General features: G+C 49.7%; 1 protein-coding gene across 1 annotated transcript; it reads left to right on the top strand.

Annotated features, from left to right (window-relative positions):
* Positions 1 to 4915: 4915 nt before the first annotated feature.
* LOC133357598 (ferritin heavy chain B-like) lies at positions 4916 to 9524 on the top strand. The gene is made up of 4 exons (XM_061575613.1): positions 4916 to 5196; positions 7239 to 7385; positions 7824 to 7949; positions 8768 to 9524. Exons 1-4 carry the CDS (start codon positions 5095 to 5097, stop codon positions 8918 to 8920), a joined length of 528 nt encoding a protein of 175 aa, XP_061431597.1. The 5' UTR covers positions 4916 to 5094; the 3' UTR covers positions 8921 to 9524.
* The last annotated feature ends 650 nt before the right edge of the window (positions 9525 to 10174 follow it).

Raw genomic sequence — 10174 nt, 5'->3', positions numbered from 1 at the left:
GGGGTCGATGGCTAACACCAATCCCGGCCGCCTTTGTCCCCCAACGGCGATGTTAACACACACCAGCTACTCATTTAAGGCTGAGTCGACCTAGAACAGTACAACAATCGGCATTCGCCACTAAGTGGCGGTGACGTCACCACGACGCCTGTGCCAGACGAGGTGCACTTGAAGGCCACGTGAAGTGTCGAACTCCCGCAGGAAGGTCACGGGACAGACCCAGGTGCTATGGGTCGACTGACTGAGATGACTGACAGATGCACCACCTGTGCTTCCGACTGTGCCAACTTGCTGTGTTTTACTCGCCCGGCGCTCCGCTCGTTGTTGCTGGAGGACGACTGCCTCCATCTGCCCAGCAGCGTCCTTCACGAGCCGCCTCCGTCATTGACAAGTCAAGTCAGCTCCATATCCTCTTGCACCACATCATTCCATCTCTTTTCTAGCTCGTACCGTGTCCGCTTAGCCCCCTCTATTCAGCCGAACAAAAGCTGTGTGGGACATGCGGTGGCTGGGCATGCGGGCTACGTGGCCCAGCCAACGCAGCCTTGCCTGCCAGAGGAGCTCACCGATGGGACTGTCCCCAGATATTTCAAGGATTTGTGAGCTCCTCACACAATCCAGGCTGGTTAGACCCAGGATGGATCGTACGCAAGCCAGCGTACGATCTGCGGTTGTGCAGATCGTAAAGATGTTTCATTAGGAGAATCCACGTTTCGCAAGCATAGAGAAAGGGGGGTCATGATCCGACGCTTCGTGTGGAGCAACAGACTAAGTAGCTTCCACACAGCGTTACGCAGCCGTTGGAAATACAATGCCAGTCTACTGATTCGGAGTGAGACCTCAGCTGTCAAACCGGAGCTGATCATAAGCACACTGCCCAGGTCGGAAGACCTCTCCACTCTCTCCAAAACAGTCCCGATAACAGTACACACGCATAGACGTGCACACGTCTGTTTGATAAACTGTGCATGTTGCGCCACTGCTGCCAACGCAGCAGCAGCAGCATCACCACATCGTTTGTTTCAACTTTATTGGGTTTCGACATTGCAGTGTCCCATCAGTAGAAGTCAGGCTTGCTTAATATGTAGCACTTCCGAACTGTAGAGCATATATGTTCAGTTCGGTGGCTGCACATTCATTACTTCAGAGTGAGTTCGTAAGTTAATTCGGGGGTTGACATGTACTTTCGCCGATAATTCACTTTGTAACAAAAAAATATACTTTTTGTTCCTGTGTAGTAAGTGTTATTTTCTAATTGCTTATGCCTCAAAAGTGCATAAAATGACTATTATTCCCCACAAACTTTGCTTTTGTGACCAGGACAGTGGTATTGTGTACCTATTTTCAATGAGAAAACGTGTGTATTTTTGTGTCATTCCTTCACATAAAGTCCTGGTCACAAAAGCAAAGTTTGTGGGGAATAATAGCCATTTTCTATACGTTTGAGGCATAACCAATTAGAAAATAACACTACTACCCAGGAACAAAAATCATATTAATATATCATCAGTGTGAGGGCCGGCAAACATTTGAAACCATTTGGTTTGATTGCATGATGGGGTGTTTTCACATTTGTCTCCGGCCCACCGAGCTAAATAGCTATGTTTCAGAAGCGACCTGGCCAACAAATGATAGCTCAACGAAGTGGCTTATCATCATGTGGAATGTTATAGCAGCCAGCTACTCCAAACACACGTTTCTAAATGTGGAGGGAAAAACCGGAGGACCTAGAGAAAAATCCACACGACCACGAGGAGAGCACGCAAACTCCAAATATACCGGCGTCTGGGTCGGGTTAGAACCCACGACCTCCTGCATGCCAGGCGAGGTAGTTACCATCTTGGCTCCGTGTCGCCATGTGGGTGCCGCACAAGGCCCGTGGGCCCTGCAATGAAGAACATTGCATTATGCAGCAGGGACGTGCGGTCAGGGGAGGCAGGGGAGGCAGAGCCTCACCTGCCATACTCCAATGAAAATAGCTGTTTTACGAAAAGTGAAATAATATAAAATTAATATTAAGATTTTTCCACTGATCTGTGTTATAAATGTCATTTCTATACGATTCCAATCATTTTTTCTAGTCAAAATCTCCAAATTTGCGGAGCTTCGCTGTAAATACAGGAAAGAGACGAGAGGTGAGGCAGCGACGCGCTCAGCCTCAACCTTTGATTGCGCAACCCCTCAGTAACCGGATGGAGCGCGGGCAATAAGCACGTGCCTGTTACTATCTCTTTGTATGTCACCAATGTAATGTTTGTAGACCCCTTCATTACATGTCTTCGCCTTCCATAGTCCAGATAACTGATTTCACGTATGTGTATACAGATATTTAGGCTCGCTGGTCTCGTCATAAAACTGCAATGAAAAAGCACCAGGGGAGGCAGCTATCACATCTGCCTCACTGAGGGGGGCGTGTTCTTAGCCAGTGCTTCCCCAGCCATTGACCTCACCGCACGTCACTGTTAGGCAGACGATGCGAGCCCGATCTGGGCAGTTTAAACAGGCGTACTAGACTCGCACAAGGACCCATAGACTATCATAGAGACACGCACACGTGGATAGAGGTAGATTCCCACATACGACAAGCATGCTTAGTTTTACGGAGAAATACAGACCCACTTAAATTCACGCACAGATGCAGACATACGTACAGACACAGAGACAAAGATCCCCCGTATCGACGGAACAGACTGGTGGGGCAAATGCTGTTCGCGAGCACCTATGAAGACACCCATGAAGGCCGTGTCGGCCTTCAGGGGTGTCAACCCCTTATAAGTGTCTATCTTATTACAGACCAATTCAGACATTATTTCACCCCGTATCCCTTATAAATCGCAACGTTCATTCTACAAAGTCCCATCACAAGGGAGAAACACAAACAAATATACATGTATCTGCCCGTATTGATACGGCTGTACGCCGTATAGACCTGAAAACTAAATTTCTCTTCACAAGAATATGGGGTGAACCGTCTGAGTTCACATCCATGCACACGAGGGTGTGTGGGTGGTCAGCACCACGCCCGGCTGGTTGGCTTTGTCTCCCGAGTGGCGATGTTTACACATCGCACCAGGCAGTACAGGATTATCCTCGCAGCAAAAGTCGCTACAAATGCTACGGGCCCCGCACTTTCAAGGGCCCCGTGCTCAACGCTTTCAAGCTATCAATTCCGGTTCAGTGATTCTGCACTTGCGCTGTTACTATAGTACTATACTGCCTTCAACTTTTATGAACGACTGGGTGTTTAAGGTTAGCGATTTGTCGTATTTTCTGGCTGTATAGAAAATGAAAAAATGCAATTACTTTACTATGCAAGTAAACATTTTTGTTTATATATCTGTGTTTTTAAAATTTAGGGCCCCTTGATAACATATGCTACAGGCCCGCACTAGCTTAATCCGGCACTGGCACCAGGTACTCATTTAAGGCTAAAACTACTTAGGGGAAGCCCAAGACCGGTTCAGATAATCGTCACCGGTGGTGACCACGAGTGATTATAACAAGGCCGTAATTAAAATATATATTGGGGGGGACACATATGATAGTTTATGGGTCCTTGTGTTCAAAATGCCCCCCCAATACATTGCTATAAAAAATAATTGTTATGCTATGTAAATAAAAACAACAATTTGCTAAACCTAGGCCACAATATGTGGAGTTGTCTTCATATAAATCAATGCATAGATTTATGTTTATATGATTGTGTTTATGGTTGTATTTTATTAATCCCTAATCTCTGCCATTACATACAATGACACAAGAAATGGTAAAAAAAAAATCAAAACAGAGCAATGTAATACAATACACTATTAGACATTATTGTCAAAAATAAATAAAAAGTCCATCCCATGTGTTACTTAATTTTTTTTTATTTTAAGTAGGAAATTAGTTTTCAAATGTAGATATTTTTCTGGGTTGGGACCCCCAGACCCCCTGGAAGATTTGGTCCCCCACAATGTTGACTCCATGGCTACGGCCTTGCTTTATAATCGAACCCGGGCGGCCGGGTTGGAAGCGCGGCGCGCTGACCGCTTACACGACGGCTCCCCACACTCAGAGCTCCCCACACTCAGAGCTCCCCACAAAGATCCATTGACAAACGCAGATAAGCTGAAGACTCACACAGAGACCCACATTATTAAACTCCTGTATATCGACGCGAGTCAATGAGCATCTTCGTGTCACTACGAATTGTCAAAAATATATTTTTTTAAATACATGAATTCAATAAATTAATAATAAACGCGTGACTTCACTCTTGACTCAGCATTTCATTTAACTATTAATTTACAGTGCCATTCTCACAATGACTTTGCAAAATAACCGCCGGCTAAAGTGAACGTGGATTCGGCCACGTAGACACAGCGATAACCATAAGAACCATAGACTCTCACCCACATCAGGTCACACCCGCAATATCGCGACATCCCTCCTCCCCACGGCCGTCTTAGTATCCCCCAGATGCCCTCTCGCTCGACCAGCCACAGACGAGGGGTGGTGTTCAGCTGGGTGTGGTTTTGCGAACACGCAGAGACACAGACACCCATAGACTCAACGCTGTGTGCTTATGCATAAGGTCCTTTGACCGAAACGTCGCCTATATGTTCCTTTTTAAGGCCACGGTGTTATTGACGAATGCCTGTCACGATTGCTGTTGCTGTTTGTGCACCAGCAATCAGCATCGGCACTTGATCTGTCAATCATTCGATAAGCCCCACCCACTTCCACACAAGCCCCGCCCACTGCCCCACAAGCCCCGCCCACTGCCACGCAAGCCCCGCCCACTGCCACGCAAGCCCCGCCCACTGCCACGCAAGCCCCGCCCATTCGCAGGCCCCTGATTGGTCAGCTCCACCCGCCGCCCGGCATGGCTCCGCCCCCTGCCACGGGGCTATATAAAGCGCGAGCGAAGCGCCGCTCCCCTCAGTCAGGTTCGCGGTTCTTGCTTCAACAGTGTTTGAACGGAGCCACGTCGCCCTGTGTCCTGCACCTGCTCGTCGTTTCACCGCTGCTTAAATATCCAGCTTGAGAAAGTTCACCGTGACACTTGATTCTCTTCGAGTCTCTCTCTCTCGACAACTGAAAGCGGACACAATGACGTCCCAGGTTCGTCAGAACTACAGCCAGGAGGTGGAGGCGGCCATCAACCGCCAGGTCAACCAGGAGCTGTACGCCTCCTACGTCTACCTCTCCCTGGTGAGTGGGCGAGTGGATGAATGGTGGATGAATGGTAGGTGAGTGGGTGAATGGTGGATGAATGGTGGGCGAGTGAAAGAAAACAACTCGGCACGTTTGGCAATAACACTGCGATAAAATTAAGGATCTAAGGCGACGTTTTTGGCGGTGGGTGAGCACGTGGGTGTGTAGTTGGTGGTTGAGTGGACAAGGCTCTGTGTATTCTAGTGGAGACCACGGATAGGTGAACAACACGCACGGTGTCAGGTGCACCTAGCCTGGTACGGGACGATTACGCGAACTGCCGCTGCGACATCGGCGGCTTGAGAGTTGCTAACCGAATGGGTCCGAGGCATCTCCCCTCGCAGTCGAGGTCGTCTCGAGCGAGTGGTGTCTACGGCGTCGAGCATGGGGGAGACAAAGGCGGACGGGCGTGGTCCTGGCCACAACCATCCCCGCAGTCGCCCTTGCCCCAGCAGCCCTGCGGGGCTACACGGGGCATCTTTGTTTAGTGTTGAGTGGGGGTGGGGGGTGATCACGTGGTGTGAAGGGGGAGGGGCGCGCGCGCCAAGTTTGTAAACAACTGGTCACGTGGTTTTTGTTGGGGGTGAGGGGGGGGCGAGTTGGTGACGCAACGCTGTCAACTGGCGCGTGACCCGGTGGATCACGTGATGGAGATGGATGGTGGGGGCTGTTGGCGCACGGCCCGGGGCTTGGGTCCCGCATGGTGGGGAGGGGGGAGTGGGGGGGGGACGCGAGGGAGGGGCTGCTGGCGAGGTGGGGGAGGGGCATGCGGGGAGAGGGGGCACTACGCGGGGGGGGAGGTGGGGGCGGGTGGGGAGGGGCGAGTAGGGGGAGGGGCGAGTGGGGGGAGGGGCGAGTGGGGGGAGGGGCGAGTGGGGGGAGGGGCGAGTGGGGGGAGGGGCGAGTGGGGGGAGGGGCGAGTGGGGGGAGGGGCGAGTGGGGGAGGGCGAGTGGGGGGAGGGCGAGTGGGGGGAGGGGCGAGTGGGGGGGAGGGGGCGAGTGGGGGGAGGGGCGAGTGGGGGGAGGGGCGAGTGGGGGGAGGGGCGAGTGGGGGGAGGGGGAACTCTACGCGGGGTGGGGCGCCCCCCCCCCCGTGGGGTCGTTGGGGGTGGCGTTAAGGACCCCCCCACCCATCATCATTATTGCACTTGTAGTAATGAAAGGCTTTTCCGAGAATGTGTTTACCAGGAAAGAATGAATTGACTGGGCATTGATCCAAGTCCTGTAACCACCTGCGGCCCAATAATTATGTTAGTTTATTTATTTATTACTATTCCACTTGTTTATCAAAGAGAGCCTCCCTCGGCTCTATAATTTTTCGGGTCCTGGCAGGTGTTCGCAGTAGGGGCGATGTCACTGCCCCGTGTGATGCCAATCGGGTATTTTTTCAGCATTGGGATGGTTGAGCCAACAGTGGTGACATCCCGAATAATTTTGAATTCGGTGGAAGTGGTGGTGGTTTCGTGGTGATTGTGTGACATGCTCCAGCACTAACGCGTTAGTGGAACTAAATAGCCTGATGCTATTTGGCATTGTGTGCTCGCGTCACTCTACGAATTGCTTTATTATAATTATACAGCAGCCACATTGCTCCTCACTACAAAACCTTGGCGGTTACCCTCCTGAAACAGATTTTCTGGGTAGGGAAGCCTAATCATCTATTAGTGCTGCACGCACACTCCCGCCCCTTCCAATGCCCCCGACCGCCACCCAAAGAAGACCAACTCCTTGTGTCCAGAGGATAGGGGCGGAGCCTAATCTGGAAGGGGATGGGCCTATACCGAAAGGGGTGGGGACTAAAGAGTAAGGGGGAGGGCATAAAGAGGAAGAGGCTGGGCTTACCTAGACTTAACATCCCTTGTTGATTTTGCGGTAATGAAAAGAGTAAAAAGTGCAACAGACAAGCTATCCCTTTTAGTGCCACAGATGCAGTCACAGGCCAACTTGGTGGTCATTAATCGTGATGGTGATTGCATTGCGAGTAAGTGATGGCGGTAATGATGTTAACGGTGATGGTGATGCTGTGTCCACGGCAACAGGCGTCCTACTTTGATCGCGACGATGTGGCCCTGAAGAACTTCCACAAGTTCTTCAAGGAGTTGTCCGAGGAGGAGCGCGAGCATGCCGAAAAGCTGCTCGCGTACCAGAACAAGCGCGGCGGCCGTGTGCTGCTGCAGGACGTCAAGGTACAAGGAAATGGAACCGCGAAATCAGAATCGCTAATCCGTGTGGGCAACAGAGAGAGATGGGGTGGGGGGTGTTAATGAAATGTATGGGGATTTTACCCAGGGTTTCTCTTTCTTGGATACGGCCATTTTGGAACCCCCTGAAAAGGACATGGCCATTATAAAACTGAGACTGCCATTATGAACCTCCTCTGAGTGACACCCAGAGTTTGAACCCAGGATCTCCAGTTCTCTGGCTAACATGGCCATTATTTATTTTTCTGAGAGAAAGAGGTAGTGATATTAATATTTTTAAAAGTGGCTTGAGTCTATGTTCTGCATTTTTCTCCATCAGTGTATGTGTATCTGTGTTTATGACTTTCTGTGTGTGTGTCTAAGAATCTGTGTGTGTATCCGTGGATCTCTGTCTTCATATCCCTCTTGTATATCTCTATGTAGAAGCCGGAGCGTGATGAGTGGGGAAATGGTTTGGAGGCCATGCAGGCTGCTCTGCAGCTGGAGAAGAACGTCAACCAATCTCTCCTGGATCTACATGGGCTGGCCACCGAGAAGAAAGACCCACAGGTGAGGTACAGGCGACCCCCGGCACCTACGACCTAATTGGTTCCAGGACAGCGGTCGCAAGTCGAGCCGTCGTAAGTCGATCCCGCGTCTCCCATCGCCGCAATGTTGTACATTGGGGTTCCGTTCCTGGAAACCCATTACTTGCCATAAATATACCCAGTTTGACCACGAAAATAATGGAAATAATCGTAACAAACATTTTATTGTAACTTAACATAACTTTTACAAACGTTTATTAAGTAAAAACAAACACTTAAAATTTAAAATCCATTTAGAACTTTTCTGCATGTACATCGCATTTCCTCCTCAGATGAAGTGAAAAGCTTAACATTTTTAAAATTTGAATAAAATTTACAAAAAAGTGAAGAGCGTTTCTAAATAGACAATGTGTTCGCTCTAAGCCCAACTGCAGACTGTCGGACTATACTGTACATACTCCTACAGCGGAAGAGCAAAGCAGCGCCATCTAGCGACGAGTCTGCGCATGTCATGTGCGAACTCGTCGCCAATCGCCTGGGTGTCGTTAGGCGGTCGAAGATAGGAGTTTTGGTCGTTACTGTGGGGGTCTTACGATAAGAAAGGTCATAAAAGGTTGCAAGTTAGCCGGCATAAGTTGGGGGTCACCTGTCCACAGACTCGTGCACACAGACGAGAGTTGGGGAGACTTAACATGGAGACACAGACAGTACTTGTACAGACACTGGTTTAACCAATCCACTCTCTCTCTCTCCCCTCTCACCAATTCCTCCACCACATGTTCTCTCTAATTCCCCTCTCCCCTCACCTCGCCACTCTTCTCGCCACTCACAATGTCTCAGCTGTGCGACTTCCTGGAGGACTTCCTGGAGGAGCAGGTGGAGTCTATCAAGAAGTTGGGCGACCACGTCACCAATCTGAAGCGCCTGGGCGTTCCCCAGTCTGGCATGGGCGAGTACCTCTTTGAGAGACTCACTCTGGGTGACAGCAGCTAGGCGCTCTCTCACTCACACTGCTCTCCCACTCAACCAGTCACACACACACACGCTCACTTACTCTCACATGCGACACTCATTCATTGACCTACACATTCATTTCCTGACATTAGCTCACCACTCATCCTCCTATACGACACATTCATTTACCTACACACTCACCCACGCACTCAGCCACTCGTACACACACACACGAGCACTCGCCCACCTGCTCACTCACACCGAGCCGTGTCTCTCTCAATATGTAGTTGCTTCATGAGGACAGCCGGTGTGTGATGGTGATGATAGTACTCCTATTACTGCTGCCGCTGTTATGTTCATTATCTTGTAAAAGATAATTGCCTGTACTGCTTTGAAGATATGGTACCTTTGGTTGATGGTGGTTGTGGTTGATTGACTGGTTGAGTTTGTGGTGGTTCAAATGGTTGTGATCATGGTTTGGGATGTGTAGTGGTTATTGACAGTCAAGATGTGTTTGATCTCATGGTGGTAGTGGAGATGGTTGAGGTGGTGGTTTCTTGGCCTATTCTCTTATCCTCTGGCTTCTGGGTTCGCTGATACAAGTTGGACCTCCTAGTGAGAAATAAAGATTCTACGAGCATCATTCCTGTCTGGTGTGTGATTTATTATATTGTTGCTTCAAGGGATTTTGATCTTCAGGCAGTCTAAACTAATAGTAAACTACCAGGTAAGGCCCACTGAACTATATAGCTCTTTTTTTTAGAAGCAACCTGGCCACAATTTGATAGCTCAACGAAGCAGCTTGTGGACATTAATAGCAGCCAATACTCTGAAACACAGGTTTCTAAATGTGGAGGGGAAAAACCGGAGGACCTGGAGAAAAATCACAGGGAGAACATAAAACTCAAAATATCCAGGCGTCAGGGTCGGGATCAACCCATGACCTGCATATCAGGCAAGGTAGTTAACATCTCTCCACAGCAGGGCACCCCTGTTGTCCCCACCCACCACTGCCGACCGATTGCATGCACACTCCCTGCCCAAATTTCTCCCCCCCCCCACCACTGCAACCCCAACAGGCCCAACCCCATGTCCAAAAGGAAGGGGTGGTGACAAAGGACTGGAGCCTTCTCTGGAAGACATGGGTCCTCAGGAGCCTAACAGCCTGTAGAGCTTAAACTTTCTTGTTGATTTAAGAAAATAAAGGCCTGGAATCAAGTGAATGCAGTTATACATTTAGTATTGCAGATGTAGCTACAGGTAAACTTGCTGACAAGTTAGAAATCACTTTGA

This window comes from Lethenteron reissneri, chromosome 58, assembly GCF_015708825.2.
Source record: "Lethenteron reissneri isolate LAM-NWPU_2019-01 chromosome 58, ASM1570882v1, whole genome shotgun sequence".
Classification (NCBI taxonomy): Eukaryota; Metazoa; Chordata; class Hyperoartia; order Petromyzontiformes; family Petromyzontidae; genus Lethenteron; species Lethenteron reissneri.
The sequence above is the reverse complement of the archived record's forward strand: the minus strand, read 5'-3'. Positions and strand labels throughout refer to the sequence as shown.

Coding starts and splice junctions, on each gene's coding strand:
- LOC133357598 (XM_061575613.1), top strand. CDS start 5,095: ATGACGTCCCAGGTTCGTCAGAACTACAGCCAGGAGGTGGAGGCGGCC. Junction 5,197..7,238: donor CCTACGTCTACCTCTCCCTG/GTGAGTGGGCGA, acceptor CCACGGCAACAG/GCGTCCTACTTTGATCGCGA. Junction 7,386..7,823: donor TGCTGCTGCAGGACGTCAAG/GTACAAGGAAAT, acceptor ATCTCTATGTAG/AAGCCGGAGCGTGATGAGTG.